Genomic DNA, 22,263 nt, shown 5'->3' with positions numbered 1-22,263 from the left:
TTAAGAACTCATTTGTGATCTGCTGGCAGCACATAGCATCCATATTAAGAATATAAGGGCCACAAGAAGAAAGCAGGTATGCATATATTTGTGGTTATATATGTATATTTATTAATTATTATAAAATGTTTGCATATGTACAGATTCACAGCTTGGTACAATAACATAATGTTGCTTTCCTCTGGAACTGCGAATATATAAATTTCTTTATAAAGACAGAATTCTTTAAGGAAATGTATTATAGTCACACAAGTAAAAAATAGAAATCATGCAAATTATATAAAAATATATATTAAACACCCATTCAGTCTAAATGCTTTATAAAAAAATATAAATTACAGTTTGCAACGTTTCAACTGCGTTATCATTTTGTAAGGTTCTGTTTTATAGTTGTTTGCCAATTTCTCTTGGAAAAACTTTGGTCTCTGTTAAAAAGCCCCTGGAGATGGTTTCTAAAATAACTTCTAAAGTGCACATCATCTGTCCTTTGTGCAAATGTTTCACCTCTGAGAAGTACTTTAAGCACACTCACTTAAAAAAAGGAATATTAAAGGTATTTTCTCCCAGAACGTCTACAAATTTTACAAATGTCTTAAATACAAAAGTTAATAGCACAGCAACTTATCACACCATTTAATTTCATTTGCTCATGATAATGCCCTTAAGTGTTTCACATTTTGTAATGTAAGAAAGACAGAAAGAGCCCACTAGCCCTTCAGGTCACTGGTAAAACCACAACACTTGGTGTAATACCTTAATAAATAATTACAGCAAAATGTTCACGAACGTAGTTATTCTGAACGAACAGGCTGATTTTGTTTGAGCAGCTTCTTCCCCCCATCCTGCGCTTAAACTGGAATGGAACTAGGTAGCTCGGCTTGAATGGAAGATCTGAACGGTACTTCAAACGGACGCGCCACTGCAGGTAAGAGACACACACACACAACATGGTACGTAATTACTGGGTGGACGTCGGTGCGTACACTAATGTTCACATTGAGTGGGTTTTAAACCAGTCAACTCTTCTGCTAAGGAATGGCCGGGGGGGGGGAAGAACGAGGAGGAGAGAGGGAGGAGTGACCTCCCGGCTTCGACCAGGCCCTCTTCTGAACGTGGCTCGTGCCTCACACCAGCAGGTGGCGCTTCCGGTGCAGGGCCAGGTGGTCCGAGCGGGAGAAGCTGCGCTCGCAGTCGGGGCACTGGAAGGGCTTGATCCCCGTGTGCTTGCGGAAGTGTCGGGTCAGCTCGTCTGAACGGGCGAACTTCCACGTGCAGCCCTCCCACATGCACTTGTAGGGCTTCTCTCCTGCGGGGAGGGGGACAGCAGTGTTGCAGCAGCAGGCGTGAGATGGACAAGGGTGCCTGTGTGTGTGTGTGTGTGTGTGTGTGTGTGAGCGCAGTCGCACATGGCCACCTGTGTGAGTCCGCCGGTGAGCCTTCAGGTGAGAGCTTTTGGTGTAGACCTTGTTGCAGCTGGGAAAGTCGCAGCGGTGAATGCGCCGCTTCTTCATGGCATCCGGCGAGTCCAAGAGGCAGGGCTTCACCGGGGACATTATCACCGACGCCGGGCTCCTGCTGTGACAGACAGAGAGAAAGAGGAGCGCCTGCTAAGTCTTTAAAGGAGTTTTAAAGAAGTGGAATGCTGACCGACAACCACACCCCCTTTCTGTTCCTGCCACACCCCTCGCCACACTCTGTAATTAAACACTTCCTGCATCCTACTCGTCCTCGCGACACAAGACTACCATTTCCTAACTATGTCTGAAGGGGAGGCATTTTTTCACGCCACACCCTGAGACTGAGCTAAATGGACGCTTCAACTTCCTGCTCTCTTCTCCACCGCCCTTCCTCGCATGAACAAAGTTCTCAGTCACACTGAGGTGTCACCAAAACAACTGTCTGAGAACACGGACGAGAACAAAAAGTGTACAAGCTGTGCGCCATGTCATCCTGCGCACGGAGACAAGCTGCCTGCAGCATTCTGGGAAATCGTACGATCTCATGCACTGTCACACAGTTAACTGATTAATTTGTTATGCTGTGTATGTTTTTTGCCATTGCGTGTGTGTACAATTACATTTACATTTCCAGCATTTATCAGGCGCCCTTATCCAGAGCGCCTTACAATCAGTAGTTACAGGGACAGTCCCCCTGGAGACACTCAGGGTTAAGTGTCTTGCTCAGGGACACAATGGTAGTAAGTGGGATTTGAACCCGGGTCTTCTGGTTCATAGGCGAGTGTGTTACCCACTAGGCTACTACCACCCTACATACACATCCCCACACCCCTAAAATTCCATCTCGTACACAAACGGTTTCAGACAGAACAAAACCGCACAGACGCATGCATAGAACACACACACGAAGATCCCATTAGCATTTCACATTAAGATTTGTAACGAACTGTCAGTGATCTGTGTGTGTGTGTGTGTGTGTGTGTGCTCTTGCTCATACCCGTGCGCGTTCTCAGAGTGCGGCTCTGCCTTGACTGGTTTAAGCAGCTTCTGTGCACCTTCTGATACGTCAGGACTCTTGACCACCACTGGGAGGACGAAGAGGGCAATCGTCACATCATGTCACACGACCTAGCGGCCGATGGCCGAGTGTGTGCTCGTGTGCTCACCGCGGCTGTGTGAATGGCTGTCCCTTCGACCGGCGCTGTCGGGTGTAACTGGCGGCAGCATGATGGGGGAGGACGGTATGAGCATGGGCACCACCACCGGGATCATGCCGGCAGGCATCATGGGGGACATCGCTATCGGCATGACGATCGCCGGGGACTGTGGCGATCTGCAGCCCGACCCGGAGACGGAGCAAGCGGGCGTGAGCGGGCTGGCGTAGGACAGGGGGGAGCTGCGAGAGGAGGGCGGAGAGGAGGGGCCGGTGGAGGTAGACGAGGGTCGCTTGGTCAGGGAGAGGTCCACAGGCTCCAGCTGGGCGGACGAGGGGGGCTCATGCTCCGGCTGCGCGGGGTACCCCTGCAAGGGGTAGTGGCTGGGGTACTGGTGGTTTTGGTAAGGTAATGAAGCCACCGAGTATTGGGGTGGGTAGAGTTGGGCAGTGGCGCCGGCAAAATGAGGAGGGGCGATCTGCAGGACCGAGGGGTACGGGTGACAGACCGGCTAGGAGAAGCAGAGAGAGAGAGAAAAATGACGTGGTCACACACTCCAAACACACCCTTCTGCATCAAAGGCCTCAGAAAGTCAGATCTTTCCAGATCTGTGTAATCAGCGGAAAAAATGATCTCTGGTCAGAATTAGTGACAGCAGGAACGAGCACTGTGTGATCTCACTTCTCAAGGAATTTAGAGGGACACTCACTGTCTTCATGTCTTTCAAAGGATAATCACACATGAGCATGGCTGGGTCCGGAGGAATCCTGGAAAAGACGGGATTGCATTAGGGCACCTTGCACAACATACCAGAGGCTTCAGGATCTGAACGGCAAAATGAATGTTACTTTATTATAAATTAACACTTAACATTAAACAACTGACTTGTTGCATCATTTACCGGGTGGGGGAGGGGTCTTTTTTTAATCAAACATTCACTCATGTTCACAGGGGTCTAAGGGTGCAGAAACTCATTTCATGTGCATGCAGACACAGGTTTGTTAACCAGGAGAAAATTTATAGCTCTCCTCCATTGGTTTGTGGTCCTGTACTCCATTTGCATGAGTCAAGTTTCAGTTTTGATGTGGAAGATTTTTATGACTAACATTTACAAAAACAAATTCCCAATTAAACTCCGGGACAATATGCAAGAGAACTATTCTGAATACAATACGTTTTATGTACTGCAGCTTATATATAAATGGGGCAGTGGTGGCCTAGTGGTTAAGGAAGCGGCCCCGTAATCAGAAGGTTGCTGGTTCGAATCCCGATCTGCCAAGGTGCCACTGTGCTGTGCTGCTGTGTGACAATCACTTCACTTTCACTTTAATAAATTACTGAATATATCTCTATTTAAAATCTCTATTTCAAGTTTAAAAAGTATTTTTGTGCTGTCATCATACCTTAATTCGGTGTTTTTGCTCAGCAAGTTGAAACGCATGACTTTGTGTTGAAATGACTATGAATCGGATATGTATCGTAGAGCTGTTATTATGCCATTTGCAGCAATTTGGGGTACAGAAATAACCTCTGACAACAATGCCGCCGTTCACTTTTACACACTGTGCGCTTAGTACGAGGAGCTCAGAGGAAACCATGGAGTCACACTGACGACCTGCAGGGCAGAACGGGAAACTGCGCCTGCTGAGCAAGGTTGGGCGGTGACAGGCAGGGCGTGTCTGCCTGCTACTGTCGCCAGGGCACAAAGCCCAAAAACACGACCACTCCCTTTACTGTTCACACACACACACACACACACACACACGTACACGCACACACACACACGCATACTCTGACAGAGAGCAAGACGAGTGTTATTGTAGTGCAAGTTCACCCACCGGTCAGTGTTTATCAGGAAACACACACATATGCACGAACGTGCACAGAGGTTGAGCAACACCTTGTGAGGAGGGAATTTCATACTGAAACAAAAACGCTCACCACACAGCCACACCCTTCAGACCACGGAAATGAGCCTGAATTGCTCACATTGAGTTAGAAAAATCTCATTTTTAATTGGATTATACGCAACAAGACGCAATGTGAATAATCTGGAAGTTTGTAGGGTTAATAACTCAAATCGCTCATATTTCAACCATGTACCTGCAAGTCAGTATTTTAAATACAAACATTTATCTCTATACAAAGGATATTAACATAAAACATTATGATAACAATTGTGATAATCACTCCTTATCAAATCACTCCTTTTTATCAACAACTACAATTTTTGTTTAAGTCAAAATGGGCTATAAATTTTTGTCTTGGTTACAAACTAGTATCTGACCCCTAAAGATCATCAACATGGATGAGGTGTAGAAATCATCAATTACGGCTATCAGGGATGATGTTGTAGGAGCTTTCAGAATGGGTAATAACCCTTCATTACATTATTATGTACATGATTATATCTTAGTTAAAAAATGCTGAAATGTACTTGGTTGTAAAAAGGTTGACAAAGACAGTCATTATTTCAGTAAACCTACAATATCTGCTCTTAAGTGGCAGTCTAAACTTTGAAAGGTTCCTCCTGGCATATATGTAGGGGCCAAATGTTTAAATAAACATATTTAGGTAGATTGGTCTCAGACATGCAGTGGTGTGTGTTGTTCTGTAATTGATGTGAAATAGTGGGTCCAGAAAATCACTACAACAGATTGGTAGCCCGTTAATTCCCACCTCTGGGTGGTTTATCAGCACTCAAAGCCTCATTTATTTCATATTTACCTCCATCTTCCACCCTTTGCTCATTTGGCTTGTAAACGTGACATTTTCTACAAAGACAAATAGCACTGGCAAGAATACCATGTACTAGCTAATGTAGTAATAGTGTGGTAATAGCGACTTGTAGTAATAACTCCTTTGTATTGGGTATTGAGACCTATATTTAACCCTGAAACCAAACCTCCTATGACACCTCAAGACAGCTCACCCAAACCAGAGATGAAAGTGACTAAGACTTGAAGACCAACAGGACTGCACTTGTCTTGCTTTTCATTCAATGCATTTTGGCCCAAAACACTGACCATCAGGAGCCAAGTTCATCCCCTCAGCCATCAAATTTCATAGCTCAGATCAGCTCAACCAAAACACATGTATCCATCCATCCATCATGGGCTGCACTCCATGCACCCCATGAATTTGCAGCCACACGTCCACCACCAGCAGCCCCACGTTGTTCCCTGATGTTTGAACAATGCCCTTCAGCTGATGTATGAAGGCGTCAGAGCCAAACTCAGCCCTATTACAGTTAGGCAGTCGTTTTTATTGAGACTCTTCATCACCTCATCCTGATTTCTGTAACCTTATGTCACGCTGGTTTGAACGATGGCTGGACATGACGAAGAAGAAGGACGCATACGCACGAAATTAATACAGGATGAACAGGACAGGGAAGACATCCAGTAACAATGATTTGATGGCGAACAGACATGATCAGGGCAGCTTTTTACAATCAGACCAGGTGAAAACAATCAGGAAACATTAACACAGGACCAACACGAAACTCTGGTCTGGAGTAATACCTTCTGGACCGGATCATGACACCTTAAGTATTTGTCACGTTCTGAACATTTCCTGGTTCTCCGGTTCTGTGTTATTTGTCATTTTACATGTGTTTGGTGCCCCATGTTTGCCAGCACGCCTTCCTCATAGTATCCCAACGTACTCAAGTCAAGTAAAAAAAGTGCTGAACAGGAATAGAATATTCCACGAATTTTATTCACTCTGACCCCTGTCACTCATTTACTGCAGATCTGCTGCAGCCAGAGATCTTTTTTTTATATTTCGCCCTTAAAGCTCGGCTGCTGATAACATCATCATGTTGATCCAGGAGAACAGGCCTACAGGAGGGTGGAGTGTGTGTGTGTGTGTGTGTGCTGCTCTCCACCCCCCCCATAAGCAGCCTCCCTTAAGAGGCTCCAAACAGGAAAAGAGGCTGCATGTGCCAAGTGGAATGTCTGACGCAAGCCTCAGCCTTGAGACAAAAACTCAGGAAACTGGAAGAGAGAGCGAGCGAGCGAGAGCGAGACCCGGGTTCCCTGTCAGCACCGGGCACCGGGTTCAACTCTAAAATGCGTCCTCGTTCCAGAGTGCCGGAGGAACGATCTGATCTACTATATCCACAGTGGACTTCCCACACGGCCAGCAAACATCTCTCACCCTCCAACTGGCCGAAAAAGTGCAAAGCACAGCCTGCACCAGGCAACAACAAGGTTCTGCGATCAATTAATACATCATGAGTCTCTCTCTCTCTCACACACACACACACACACACGTACACAGAGCAAAGACCAAGTGTGTATGTTCTGAGGCTGATGGTACGAAATACAGCATCCTCCATTCCTCCGAAACTTAGATTAATAATTCATGTCTGTTATTAACTGTCATAACTGCTACAAAAAGAGACAGACCTGTCAAATTCATCTCAGTTTATGTACGTTTAGTCTCTTTTATAACAATCAAATTAAGCTTGTTTTTATTCCTCATTGATCAAAGTCGGTTTTCAATCATTTAAATGTGATCTTATATAAAATAAATGTATCCTTTTTACGAACGACTTATTATAAATTAATAATAGTAACAATAGGAGCTCATTAGATTTGACATAAAATGACTTAATCATCACTGCTCGAAACGTCCATCAACTCGTCCACGCGTTCAACACTCACCCCACCCGACGTTCAAACACGCTCTCGAGCCGCCCGTGACGGATTCCCACGGAGCGAGAGCGGCGCGCGAGGACCGTCCACGGAGAACACGGCGGCGCGCGGCGGCGGCGGCGCGCGTCATATGATCAGAGGTGGGCGGGGCTGAGAGAGGGAGGAGGAACGGTGCGTGCGTGTGCGTGTGTGTGTGTGCGTGTTCTTATTTACTGTATTTCATTCAGTTGTAACTGTCAGCAGGACTACGATACGAAATAATACAAATTTTAACAACAAAACAGCACACGGTGACACAACGAAACGTGTCCTCTGCATTTAACCATCACCCTTGGTGAGCAGTGGGCAGCCATGACAGTGTGTGGGGACAGTGGCACCTTGGCGGCTCGGTATTCGAACCTTCTGATTACGGGGATGCCTCCTTAACTGCTAGGCCACCACTGCGCCAAGGTATGTGTCTGTTTTTATCAGCTCACCTGAAAAAATGTCCTCCGCAGGTGAGTGCAAGTCCGTCATGTGCTTCAAGATCCTATCAGAGGCTGTGGCGCCCCCTTCCAGCCCCATTCCTCTTCTGCAGTGAAGTGAAAGTCATTTAAACCACAGCGCAGCAGCCAGTGCGCACAGTGAAACCAGCGCCACTGCTGAGAGGGCCAGTGGTGGCCTCGTAATCCCGATCCACTACTGAGGTGCCTCTGAGCACCATCCCCACACACTGCTCCCCGGGCGCCTGTCATGGCTGCTCACGAAGGGGGATGGTTAAAAGCAGTGAAGCAGTCACTTCACCTCACTTCACTTCTTCACTTTCTTCTCTGCTCAGTGGCACCTTGGCTGGTTGGCAACCTCCCGATTACGGGTCTGTTTCTGACCCGCTAGACCGGCTACGGCAGGCGAGACTCGAACAAGATCCCTCACCGTGCGGTGGAGTCGGGGTCAGGAAACAGTGTGGAGTCGGGGTGACCTTGTGACCTGGTGAACGTGCAAGAATTGTTCCACATGACATTTACATGAAGACACAGAGGCATTCAGATGAAGGGGAAACACACACAAACACACATTTGAGCTCAATGCCAAAAGGTGTGTAAATTACTGGAAACCTGCCATAACCTGTTTTCCTGTGTGTGTGTGTGTGTGTGTGTGTGTGTGTGTGTGTGTGTGCACATTCTAATTCACTTCTATACCAGTTGAGAGTGAAACTGCACAGTACTTGTGATGTCATTACTCCATCATTATTATTATTTTTGGTTTGGGTTCTACCAGTTATAGGTATAGCTGGCGGGTAGGCGGGGCTTCTGGCGGGCGTCGCCCCTGCCTGGTCCAATTTCTGGGTCGGTTTGATTGTTGGGCTGTACACACACAAACACACAACAAGAACTCTGACCATGACACACAGTACAACCGCGAGCTTCATAAAGTTCATATTTCTTCGGGAATTACAATTCATCATCCAGGGAATTGCCAAAATCAGTCTGAATAACTTTGAAGGACTTTTCATAAATCCACTTCACTGATGGCTTCGGTTTGACTTTGATGGTGAGATCTAGTTTGTAATTGTATATGAACTGCACTGTGACAGCCGTGCTGTGTATAGGCCAGAATCTTAATGCCAGAAGATATGAATTCCAGCAGCGTCGGGCTCCACCTAATGCCTTAGTGGCAACGGATTTCTGCCACGAGCCAAACAGCGTACTCAGAATAAAAACGGCTTCTGGACAACAGTGTATGAAGTTGCACACATGGACATCAGGAAAGCCACCAGCATTGTGAAGGACTCTACACACCCCTCACACGCACTCTTCACCCTCCTGCCATCCGGAAAAAGGTACGAAGCGTTCGGGCCCTCACTGACAGACTCTGAAACAGCTTCGTCCCACAGACCCCTGAACGCTCAGGGACTTTCCACTCTGGACACACACACACAGTACATAACTTTGTTTAAATGTTACATGGAGCACCAGGTTCAACTTGAACTTGAACTTGAATTAACATTTATATCTAAAGCCTACAGCATCAAAGATGGATTCTGGTTCCACATCATTTCTTACTCTGTGCTTTAATTTGTTAAGTTCATGCCAAGTAAATAGCAAATGTTCCCAACACTTGTCTTGTTGGTGTTTTTCAAAAGAACATTTCTCAGATGATCAATTTCTCAAGACATCATGACAGTAAGAGGATGAATTCTTTATTTATGTGTGTGTCTTGGTCCTCTGAAGATCCATCCAACCAGCCATTCATCGGCGCATCTGTGTCGTTTCAGGATTTTGCCTGTTATGTTGAGCTGCCGCCAACATCTACATTCGAAACATCGGTTTCCTTATCTGCACGAACCTCTAACACTGCTGTCTCCACTTTCAGATAAGCTGGAAGTGCACACTCCGATCTGGCAACACGAGATTTAACGAGAGGAAGGGGGACCATGGAGTTCCGGGATGATTCCAGAATGAACCAAGACAGTGTCGATGCTCACTGTGCAGACAATTCTCTTCTCAGGATCTGCTGTTTGAAGTCGCATTTTGGGGGAATGGCACAGACCAACCAGCTTTACAGTGGTGTGGGCCAGAGCATACAGCCAATTAATAATCTTTTACCCATAAACCATTATTACTAAAAACACCAGAAACTCTACATCACTTGCAAAACCTGCATGATAGAATATAGAATGAAAAATCAGAATCAGCATTAGGATGGTCGGCTAGATGGTTACAATAAATGAACGGATATTGAATAAAAGTAAACATTTAGACAACTTCACACAGGAAAAACACAGTAATCAATCATGCACTTAAGCGCAAAGGCTCATTCAAAGCCTTCAGGATTGGACAGATACTTTTTACCAAGGTGGAACAGCCCTAAGGCCAGAGACACGCCTATAACGCCTCTACTGTATCACATCCACCCTGAAGATCATCAACACGAATGAACAGCAGCATTTTTTTGGTTTAATTCTGGTTATTATTTAACCAAACCAACAAGCATGCTGCATATTCGAGTGGCAGAAAAACAGAGAGGGATTTTACAGCACCGGTGGTGAAGGCAACTGCAGGCCTGAGCTGTAAGCGAGTTCATGGAAACAAGCCCACTTACCACTTTGCGGGCTTTACTGAAATATGTTGATGCCGATCGAGCCGCTGCATCAGGGGCTGTGCGGCTGCACCGTTTCATTCACGTGTCCACTGCCTTTCATTTAGTAATTGGAGAAGATGGACTTTCGTTCACACGCTTGGCCACCGACGATAGATCTATGTGTTAGAAATCTCAGGTTTTTGTGATGTGATAAACTTATATAGGTGGTAAATGTCTGTCCCAAACAAGCGTGGAATAATGTTCACTTTAAGTCTCCTGGTTTGAAAAGAAACACAAATCAACAGGAATAAAAGTGGAAGTTTCGTGAGAAGTTTAGAATGGTGTTGCATGCTGCATGACATGCTGAGGTCATGTGGAATAAATGCAGCACCTTCGCAGCACGGAGAGCTTTACACCGCAATTATGGCCCTGCAATGAGTTACTAATTAATGACACGATTGTTTCCTGAATACCTGTGGGCCCAGATCCAGATCCAGATCTATTCCTCAGCAACATGTATACACACACACACAAAGCTACATAATATGGACCTGGAAATAAGAGGAGAACATGGAAGTATAAACTCCACTTTTATGTAATCTTTTATGTACCAAATGCTGAATACATCGGATTCAGCACGTGACAATATGAGGACACACATGCATCCGACCTACAAGTGAAGACAACGGATGCAACTGCATAATGATTTTTTTACTACTACTCAAAGACCCTGAGCGCTTAGGCGGAGTACACACACACTTTCGCATTAACAGTCATCTACTTCCTGGAAGGCCCACATGTTTTACACTTGGGCGTGTCTCCTGTTGCAGTTCACCGAGGTCTCCGAGATCAGCTGGTCAGACCGATCTGATAACGGCGCATGAGACTGAAGAAGCATGAAGAAGAACGGGGACGTAGTGGCAAGAGACACGCGTAATGGTGCGAGTTAAGGAGATGTCATGGACATGGGTCCCGTCTCTCTGGACTGATCTCGCTTCCACGGCAGAAGGGGTGGGAAACTCACAGCTTTGAATAATTTCCATTTGACTCCATTTTAGAATTAGCTGACAGGATTCACTGAAAAATGACGACGACGGGAGGACTCAAATCTCCCTTTTCATCGAATTTACCTTCACTTCAGTACCTGAAGGACCTGTTACAATGTCCAACGTTGCACGTGTTCCTCCATGTTCCCTCCATGTAGATCAGGAAAAACTGGAGAAGCAGCATTTTGCTTACATGCAAATGAACGCTAAAACTCTTAACCGCATGTCATATCATGTTGTGTCATTTTCTGTCACCAACAGCGGTGCTGCATTCGTCTTTCTGCTGCTGTAGTACTGGCTAGACCTGTGACTTGTGAGCTAAACAGTATGTGAACACTCATAATTAATTCTTAAACATTTGTTGTGTATTTAAATAAAAAATGTTAGTCAAATATAAAACAGACCTTTTATTGGCATGTAACCTAATGCTTTAATGGATTCTGTTCTTTTTTTCCTTTATCATTTATTTGCGTAAAGTAAATCTGCATCTACCAGGATGATTCGGTAATCCTGGTCGTCTCCATCCCCTCTGCCTCTCTTCATTAGGACTCACAGCAGCTCACCTTCTGCCAACAATTCCCTTTCTCAACAGCTCTGACATCCGCCATTCAATTATCTCCATTTTATCTTATCCATTTAGTTTATTTTAGTTCAGCTCATTTGTTATAGTTTTCTCCACATTCATCACTTTAGAAGTTGAATGACATTTATCCTAATCTCACCTCTTGAAATGGTCATAATCCAGAGATGGCAATATACTATTAATCTAATCAAATCATGTTTATGCGTGTATGTATTTATAGCAAAGCAATCAAAATCCTGAGAAAGCGCTCATCTCTGATCTGAAGGTGATTGATGTGACCGTAATAAGTGATGTGGTAAACATGAGATGCGGTCTTCTTGTCCTTACTTGCTGTGTGCTCGATTGCAGTGTTGCAAGAGGATGGCACTCAGTAACAAATAATGTTCATATTAGGTTATGTAAGGCAGGCCTATGACCCTGTGTCATAACGGCAGTACTTGGACACTGAAACAAAAAGTCCAATCCTGCTCCTGTTGGACCTCCTGATTGAATATGTTTATAGGTCCTATACAGGTAGGTCTGGAGTAAAAACTTTAAGATTGACATTTAAGATTAAGATGGAGCTGTTTAGCTTCCTTTAAAATGATCTGGTCAATGTCATAAATATGGTCCACAGTTTTTTGGTACAGTAAAAGTTGAAACAGGAAAAATGAATGATCAGATGAGAGTACTCAAGTTGGAACATAAAACTGTCACTGGGTGAGTATGTCTCTTCAAGTGACACATAATGCAAATGAAATATTACAACCTCAAAATCATACACCACTAAATTGTAGTGATGCCATATAATGACAACAAAAAAACTTCATGTTTGATGAACACTGGAGACAATCACCACACAGAGAACAGTTACATAATGAAAGGATATAAAATGTGCTGTATTATATACGTATAATAACGGGAACACAGTAAATCGTTTAAAACAATTTGTGCAAGGAAAGATCACAGGTGCTATACAGTGTTTCATCATCGCATCTTCTGAAACAGAATTAAAGGCAGGATGCACAGATGCAAGACTGCACATACGCCCACACACACACACACACACACACACACACACACACACACACGCACACACTCACACAAATTTAAACAGCCTGTGTTACTGATTTCTAATCTTGGTGAATAACACTGCATTCAAATCACTAGACAAACAATCAGTTTTCAGTAATTTATGTTCATGTGGCTTTAGCTAAAATAGTTGTACATGACTAAAGAGACACACACACACACACACACACACACACACACGCACACATAGGTGCAAATGTCTGCCAAAGAGGCATGAGTTCCTCTGATCAGTGAGTTGAATCAGATAAATGCATGAAGGCCCAGAGCCCTGAATATTACAGGTTCCTCTGGTCACGTTTGCAGCTTTGGTCTGGGAGCCGACCCTGCTTCTCCTCTCCAGGGCCCATATCCGGTGGAATGCCAAGGCTCAGGAGCTGAGTCTGAAGCTGGGCTATGGTGGCCTGCAGGCAGGTGTTGTCCTCCTGCAGAGAGCAAACTTGCTTCTGAAGAACACTTTCACTCCTCACCAAAGTGGAGACTCGAGACTCAAGCCAGTGGATCTTTGCATGGGCCACCTGAGTGAGAAGGGCAGAGAGAGAAAGAGGCATTACATTTTAGGTTAGAAACTTGGATTATTGAATAATTTTTAACCGATGCAAACATTCTCATTTTCATATGAACACCAAACTGTCTGATGTTCACTCATTCTTCCAAAAAAAAAAAAAACTCAGAACCAAATGCAACATGAAAAGACATGAAAAAACAAAAACAGTTCTATTCTATTTTAGTTAAGGTGACCAGGAAGTAGCCATTCATATTGTATATTGTCAGTTTCACTTTCATGACATCCGATTACCTCCGTTCCCTTCTCACACCACAGTCCCCAAAATCTCACCAGCACTCAGGGCAAGATCCTTGACTTGATGCACCAAGATCATATATGCAAATCATATTTTCTTTTTTTTTTAGTTCCAGCCTTTTCTTCGGCTTGTTTTGTACCCATTCTATCACATTACATGACAAACTGGGTCTCAAACCTGCTTCCTACTTTAGTTTGGACACTGACTCATGGAAAAGGTGCCTGGTTATGGAAACATAATTATTTATGTAGACAGGTCAGCTATTCTATGGTAGCTAATGTAACTATTATTTAAGGCCCTTTTTTTATTTGTAAGTTCTAAATGCAGGATGCAAACATTTCCAATAATAATGATGGCTAGAACGTTATTAGCCCCAGAGAGCTGATAACTATTTAACACGCAATGAGAACAACTAAACACCATTCTGGTGAACACAAACAGCTGATGAAGTGATATTTCATTGAATCTGTGCTATAGAGATTCCGCAAGTTGCTAAATAATAAAATATGGACTGCAAAAGAGAAAACAAACGTCTAATTTCTGACAGCCGTCCTGCTCAGGCTTCTAATGTGAGGCCTTGGAAAGCTGTCCCTACAAACCATGTCCCCACTGTACCTTCTAAGGCCCATGGCACACTAGCAACGTTCCACCCATATTTGCCTACACTCATTTATCAGTAGACAGAGAAAAGATGAAATGAGACATAAGAGAAATGGAGCCTGGAATGTCACGTTGGAGTTAATGGATAACCGGAATAAATGCGATAACTGATGGACGTGGTTAGTACCTGCAGCTCTTCTAGCAGGTCGATGTTTTGCTGTCGCAGGCTGCCATTGGTCTTCTCCAGCTGTGCGGCTCGCTGGGATTCATTGAGGGTAGAGGGGTGATCAACTAACTCATCCTGTAGGACGTGGTACTCAACCTCATATGCCTGCAGCTGTTTACTGATGTCCATCTCAAACACCTGGTAGAAAGAGAGATAGAGGGGAAAAAAGGAGGTAGACAATAAGAGGCATGGACACTTGGAATAATTAGAGATGTTCAGTACAGCCTGAGGAAAAGTGACGGACAGTCAAACAAGTGAAGCTGAAGATGAGTGGGCGTGAGGGAGCTAGTTGAGACATGCTGAATGTCTCGGTGGAGGACATACATTTCAGACTACATGATACTCACAGGGAATCCGATTACAGTACGCCCTTTGTGAGAAACCACACCTGGGAACAGGGGGTATGAAAAGAAGGTTCTGTTCGAAACTTCTTCTCTCTAGCCTCGAGATATACATATATATACACACACACACACACTCTGACAAAGGACATCTATTTATATATTTGTGTGTGTGTGTGTGTGTGTAAATGTGTGTTTAAACCACAGTGGTTCATAAACACACATAAGCACAACAACAAAGAACCACCTTTTGGCTAAAACTTTGTCTGCCCATATATAAATAAGGTGCCTGCTGACACCAGGTCACTGCATCAGTCTTGAAAAAGGATTATGTTGGGATAAGTTATGCAGATATAAATGCAGTCAGCTCGAACTGCTTTGTTCAAGCTACGTTTAAGTTGTGTAGTTGCAGTCACACATTAACACAAATTTTACAACAAAAGCCCTCTCCATGAGCTGAGTCATTGGTTGGTGACAAAGCAGGACTTTGTCAATGTTTAAGCAATATACCAGACATAAAATACAATATATTTTTATGTATAATTATTTGTAATGGTCACGGGGGCAGTGGTTGGCCTAGCCAGTAAGTAAGCAGGCCCACACACTGCTCCCCGGGTGCCTGTCATGGCTGCCCACTGCTTACCAAGGCTGATGGTTAAACGCAGAGGACACATTTCATTGTGTCACCATGTGCTGTGCTTGCTGTATATCACAATGACAATCACTTCACTTATTCATTTCACCACTTTTAAGGTAAATGCAGAATTGAACAGTTACTTGGAATAATACATACATTTTAAGATTTTGAGTGTTCATTTATGTTCTTTGAATCATTTTAAATCCCTGAAAGCAATCTTCTGGCCTGTAATAAGTTTCTGAAATGCTGATATAATAATGAGATGAGATGGGCTCCTGCCATTTCATCCTTTGTTTATAAAAACACAATCTTCTGGGTGTCATATAATAAGAAATCAAAGACCAAAAAGGTCTGGGTTGTTCTCATAGATACAGATTACTATCAAATAGTCCTGCCGTTTGTATGGCAGGACAGTGAACCCACAAACTTACAAGCGACAAAACATATGGAAAAAAACAGGTACTATAGACTGGACGTTCATGTTTACTGACTGATCATTTACTGTGCAAGCTCAACCCAACCCGACCCCGATAGAATTCTAAAATAATAGAAACAGAGCCCAAACCAAAATTTACAGCTCTTCAGGGGCCTATCTTACACTTGTTTTTTACATTTTTTTATAAGCATTCATCCAGTCAAAACCAGCCCGACATCTGAGATGTTTTGACAGCAACATTCGGTGTGACAACAGATAAAGTTCTTAAAAAGTTCATCCGTACCCATGGCCAAGCTATTCCCTTTTTCTGAGAAATTAATTAATGCTTTAATATGCTCTTTCTTTAATATTGTTGAACCAGTATAACATGACAAATAATGGCTACCATTAATGGCAACCTGATTAAGGCATTCCTTTCTTATTACAAAATAATAAAAGAAAGCTCATCAGTATGCCAGTGTTTATTCTGAGTTTTGTTAAAACTTAAAATTTGTCTTAAAACAAAATGAAAGTGAAAGGTTTGGTGCAAAGAGAGCAAGAGTTGATTAATCAAGAGTCCCATTTCAAAAATGATAAGAGCACATTAAAGTCCAAGTAAATCACAGTATTTTTACTTTACATATTAAGTACATTTTAAGTACATAAAGAACTCTGAATTAAGTTAATATATTGTTCACTGAACAGAGTGCCACACCATCACCATGAATGCCTATATAATGGATCTTAATGATGGGACTTAATTAACAGTTTAACAAAACTGAAGAGTTGCCTTTGTATATATAACAAAGGCATATGGGGACTTTTCCTGGTGCACTTCCTTTGAAATTTGCCTAAACAGAGGGCATGGTTTCCTTTGAATTCACAGGCTTCGGACACACCCACATTCCTAATACCTGAGCGAGTGGTGCACAGCAGACAACAAAAAAGAAAAAAAAAAAGTTGACGTCATGATGTCATCAGTCAGACATCAAGCCTGGTCAAAGAGAGAAGCTGAATATGAGCATCAAAACATATGCACACCGAATATTTCTAATCAATTTGCAATGAAGGACTGTTTTGGTTACAAATTAATACACCATCTCTACACAACATACAGCAGAACAGCAGAGAGGAAGTCCATCCAGGAAATGTTCCAGTTATTTGGTTGTATGAATAAAAAAAATAGAGGTCTTCACACATTGAGACATACATACAAATGATCTGGCAAGATAAAATAAATTCAAAGACACAACAGTGTTGGGAAGGATTGTGCTCCATCCATTTGTCGGCAAAGGAAATTATTTACAAATCAAGCCCCTCCCTTCCCAGGTGATGGCAGGACAGGGTCTGACTGAACAGCAATTAAAAATAAGTATAATCAGAGAAAACATCCATACAGTTTCATGAAAGAGTAGCTAGGAGACACCACTTACTGACCAGTCTCAAGTAGAAAGTACGTTGATAATGTGTTTGTCTGTGTAAAATGTACAGTTGAGGGGAACTCGCTCATGCCGGCCCACAGAAAAGTATACACACCATTACATACCTAGGACCAATTTTAAATCATCTAGTGTGCATGCCTTTGAGTGGCAGGAGGAAAACCATGCCAAACACAGGGTATGACACAAAACTAGTGCATAAGTAAAACACATTAACTTTGAGGTGTGAGGCCATTCTGCTAACAACTGCACCAAAGAGTGGCCATCACAGAACTGACCGCATGCATAAACGATTACTGTATGAGGTACTGTGCTGGGCTCCAGCCCAACAGGGCCAAAGGCCCTATTGTAACTGCAAGGATTATTATTATTATCCTAGGTTTTCGGCATTTTGGAGGCCTTTCCAATTCTATGTCCATATATGCATGTTAACACCGTGGTATAGCGCGACTGACTGGTGGCTGAAAAATTACCACTTAGGTTGCTCACCCTCTGAGAGTGGAGGAAGGGTATCTGTCATGGGGATCAGATGGCTGCTGACAGTTTGAATGAATACTCCATTTGATAAAAAACATAATGCATGCATCCGGTCATGGCACTATAGGTGTGAGGGCTTGCAGCCATATTATATATTACAAAAAATATATATATAATCTCCAAAGGAATTGATATCATCAACGATAAAATGTAGGTGAAAAGTGACAGCAGGGTACAGAACAGACAAACATTTGAGTAATAAAGAGACTTGCTTAAATTTTAATTATGGTTCATATGCATGAGATGATTTGACCTATTTTACCTTGTGATAACCTGTCTGCTTCTGTAATTAGGTGTAACTGTCTAGTTAAACCACAGGACTACACACTTCATACGCCCGAGTGTGAGTGCATTTTATCCTCCTCTGCCACTAAATAACACTCACGCCCTGGGTGTGACAGGTGTGTACATGTTTCTCTACCTGATTTATTGTCTTCTCCATCTGCACCAGTCCAAGATTAGGAAGCGTAGTCTTAATGAAATCCACAATGGACTCCAGATTTTCGTGCTGCAGGATCAAAGGCTTGTGACTGCCAAGCAGGCTCAGAGCAACCTTAAAGATGACCTCAGATCCTTGCAAGAAAAGCATATCTGAAAGACAACAAAATCATCAAATAAACAGTAATTTACTGAGAGCCCATCAAGGGGAATAGCATTTAAATTTTTAATACAGAAATTGGGTCTAAAACACACAAACAGTATAAATGTACAGAAGTACATTTATACTCATGATTAAAAAAAAAAAATCTCTTAACATTCTTAATGCCAATGAAATCTGAGATCTGGGTGTGACAACAGGCAAGTGGAAGATGGCATTTCCATCACTTCATGTTAAGACAACCTTAACACAAGATGTGCAAGATGTAAGCAGAAAAGGCATGAAGCAGTGGTTGTTGAAAATCTGACTAAATATTGCAGGAATGGGGTGGTACCAGTACTACCATGAAGTGTGGCTGATTTGCATATTAAGACACCCATCAAAATAGGCACTCTTCACACAAACATTGCTAGTTCAATTTAATTTACATAAATTGACTTAAAGATGTATGTGTTGTTGTAACAGACAATGGTTAGAATAGATTCATTATTGCATTCATGTAGTAATCAAACAATGTAATCATGAATAAAGTTTAATTTTACATTATCATACGGTGCATGTTTGATATTCATAATTGTGTTATGTAAAAGAGAAAAACCACAAAAAACTAACAGTGATTCTTTTAGTGGCATGACCGGTCAAAGGTCAGACACCAATGATTTACTTGAAAACTAAATCCACTGTCCTAATGGTTCTCAAATACACATTAATTTTGCTGATATTTACATTTAATACTTTCAGCTCATGTACTAATGAGTTCTTGAGTCTTCAGAGTGTAAACTATTTCTTATTTGCTATACATACTATATATATATATATATATACACACACACACACACACACACACACACACACACACACACACACACACACACACACACACACACACACACACACACACACACGCCAAAAGGGCCTGACATAAATTTACCACAAATTAAGAGTACAAAAGGAGAAAACTCAGGACTGTGAAACAATTGTGTATCACAAATTGAATAGCTCGATTAGCGTCTCTATTTACTACTATCCAGTTCTTGATGAGCAACATTGAAGAACAAGAAGAATATCCAAAAAGGTGTATGTGTGTTTGTGAGACAGCATTCTTGAAATATAATACCAAACAATGCTCACCAAAAGTAGTGAGATCTACGAAACATTTGAAGGATTTCCAAAGAAGAGAAGCACAGAGTTGACAGAAAACCGTGATAGAGAGCAGATTTAAAAACATGACATCACTTATACTCCCAATCTTCCATTTATGTTTCTTGGCATTAAATATGAAGCATACAGTTATGCAAAAACCCTGATGAAAGCTGCAACAGCACCCCGGAGTCACATTCAGGTCACACTTGTGTATTTTAATAATAGTACATAATTCGCTGATTTCCTTGTACTCACCGAAGACTCTGGCTACAAACCCCAGTGGAAAGTGGGATGCAAATGCAGTGAGGAACCAGGGAGCAGCATAGAGACTGGGCCCGATCTCGTGCAGCTCCAGATGGCTGTACAATTCCCTGTGGTAGTCATGCAACAGCCGAGACAACTGGTACATCTGAATCTGAGACACACACAAAACAAAATATTAAGAAATGCATTGAATTGTTAAACATCCTCCACATTTTGGGCCTGCTCAGCACCTGGAGTATGATCATGTCAGGCCGGTACTGCTTTCGGAGGCCCATATCAAACATGAGGAACTTCAGCATGTTGAAGGCTTCCTCCTCACTCATGTGTAGGAGCAGCACACCCGCCACGAAGCTCAGACCCTGGCAGTAGCCCACTTCTGGGTCCAGCAGGGAGTAAGCCTTCAGGAGGTTATACAGAGAGAGTTGCCCTGCACCAAGTTGGGCAGAAAAATACGGGTGTGTCGGGAAAGTGCGTCCTGTAGAAGACAAATTCAGGAAAGAAAGAAAATCAAATAAATAATTAAAACGATTGAATTCTGTCATTGTATCCAACAACAACCTATAGTAAGACACGATTATATAAGGTCATGACTATGGAGGTACTGGGGTCTGAAAGCATGCGCTCTACCACTGAGCCACACTGGGTGTTGCGCTGTTGTGCTCAACACAAAATTTAAGTATGTAAAAACAAAATTTGAGACACAGTGTGAAGGTAAGATTATAACATTTGTTTTATTACTGCTCTCAGTAATGCACTAATGCTGACCCAGTCTGTATACACACACATGCTCACCCAGGTCTATAAGAATTGCATGCTGCTGAGAGGTGAGCTGTTTCAGGAGCTCCTTGTATGGTGTGTCGATACAGGGTGCTCGGCTGGGGACCTGTTGCCTCAGAAGGTACTGCTCTGACAGAAACTTCCAGATCTCTCCCCGGTGCTGACGTGGCACTCCTAAGTAAAATTTAAAATAATAAATTCACACACACACACACACACACACACACACACACACACACACACACACACACAAAAAGAGAACATTGGAGATGTTCATGTTGAAAGTTTTCATACAGATTTCCCAGGAGATTTTGTGTACAGGTCTGATGAAGGCAAGTGTACCACCACACACAGCCACAATGCATCACTGTGTACATCCCTAATGTATTTTGTATGATAGAGTTCATGAATGTGTTAAGAATATAATAATCTAAAGTGTGCAAAATTATTTCTAGTGTTTTTAAAACGTTTCACCCCTTCGTGGCAGCCGAGATGTACAAGGAACCTTATCTGGGAACACACCCTGTCCAACAGCTGAGTGGATCTTCTCTGTGTCAAATTTGATCTTCGCTCTCCCAGAAGTACCCAGCATGCTTTCCCACACCAGGGTGACATCCTTCAGACAGGGTGTGATCTCTTCATAGTCCAACTTCAGGCGCCGACTTTGCAAATCACTCTCAGATGCTGCGGATGTCACAAGTTGGACAGATGTAAGTTATATTTCCTCTTTTTATTTAAACAAGAGTTTTGTGGGTAAAATCCTGATGTTTGGCTGTAAATCAGTCACCTAAAAGAGGAAGGACTGCTAATAAAAAATACTTTACAAATAGAGGTAATAAACTGACCATTCCTGCCATTCAATTCCTTCAAAGAAACCTCAAATGAATTCCACCTAATCTGTTTTTAACATTTAGAAATAAATATTTCCAATGGTGACAATGCATCTTCATGATTCACTGATCAACTGGAAATACCAGAAACATACAGCAGATACAACACTTCACTTTTTATTTTGTTTGATAGTTGTTCTTTTTTCTGCACTTGGCGCTCAGGAATTGCTGCAGGGCGGAAGAAAGGTGCCAACCCGATCAGGCACGGCACACCCAATTCTTTCACAACCAGCAGGACGGCCAAGGTGCATATGGGGTTTGGCAGCAGTCCCGTTTATGCTCTGTTTCCTAGCTGCTGTTCCTTGGAAGCAGCCTGCCTGCTGTTTGGTGTGGCGCATGTTCGAATCTTCTGCCTGCAACTCCTGGCGAGTGCCTGGCAAGGGAAAGCTGCTCTGCATGAATCACATCTGTAATATTGTATATGGGGCTGGTCTGACTCATTGTGTTCAAATTGCAGTTTATATTAAGGATTAATGACTCAGGTCAGCCAGGATTTTACACTCATATTTCTATATGTCTCATAATGTTTTTGATAATATGTGATACTTAAAATACTGAAATGTT

The 22,263-nt window shown here is 42.9% G+C and overlaps 2 protein-coding genes across 7 annotated transcripts in view; both read right to left on the bottom strand.

Annotated features, from left to right (window-relative positions):
- Window positions 1–87: 87 nt before the first annotated feature.
- Window positions 88–7,388, bottom strand: klf3 (Kruppel like factor 3 (basic)). Its single transcript, XM_028975158.1, has 6 exons — window positions 7,282–7,388; window positions 3,321–3,378; window positions 2,624–3,122; window positions 2,455–2,542; window positions 1,415–1,575; window positions 88–1,306 (listed from the first exon to the last, which is right to left on the bottom strand). Exons 2-6 carry the CDS (start codon window positions 3,357–3,359, stop codon window positions 1,125–1,127), a joined length of 969 nt encoding a protein of 322 aa, XP_028830991.1. The 5' UTR covers window positions 3,360–3,378; window positions 7,282–7,388; the 3' UTR covers window positions 88–1,124.
- A 5,422-nt stretch (window positions 7,389–12,810) lies between these two features.
- The window catches only part of tbc1d1 (TBC1 (tre-2/USP6, BUB2, cdc16) domain family, member 1), a 39,240-nt gene continuing 29,787 nt past the window's right edge, over window positions 12,811–22,263 (bottom strand). For all 6 annotated transcript variants that reach the window (XM_028975133.1, XM_028975134.1, XM_028975136.1 and 3 more), the window contains 7 exons: window positions 21,332–21,493; window positions 20,825–20,983; window positions 20,263–20,507; window positions 20,024–20,183; window positions 18,449–18,618; window positions 14,620–14,796; window positions 12,811–13,547 (listed from right to left, as the gene is read on the bottom strand). In XM_028975133.1, the coding sequence (XP_028830966.1) occupies window positions 13,308–13,547; window positions 14,620–14,796; window positions 18,449–18,618; window positions 20,024–20,183; window positions 20,263–20,507; window positions 20,825–20,983; window positions 21,332–21,493 (1,313 nt within the window). In that variant the 3' untranslated portion in view covers window positions 12,811–13,307. The remainder of the gene's footprint in view (window positions 13,548–14,619; window positions 14,797–18,448; window positions 18,619–20,023; window positions 20,184–20,262; window positions 20,508–20,824; window positions 20,984–21,331; window positions 21,494–22,263) is intronic.

Source organism: Denticeps clupeoides, chromosome 4, assembly GCF_900700375.1.
Source record: "Denticeps clupeoides chromosome 4, fDenClu1.1, whole genome shotgun sequence".
Taxonomy (NCBI): Eukaryota; Metazoa; Chordata; class Actinopteri; order Clupeiformes; family Denticipitidae; genus Denticeps; species Denticeps clupeoides.
Note: the sequence above shows the minus strand (reverse complement) of the source record. Positions and strands in the feature narration are given on the sequence as shown.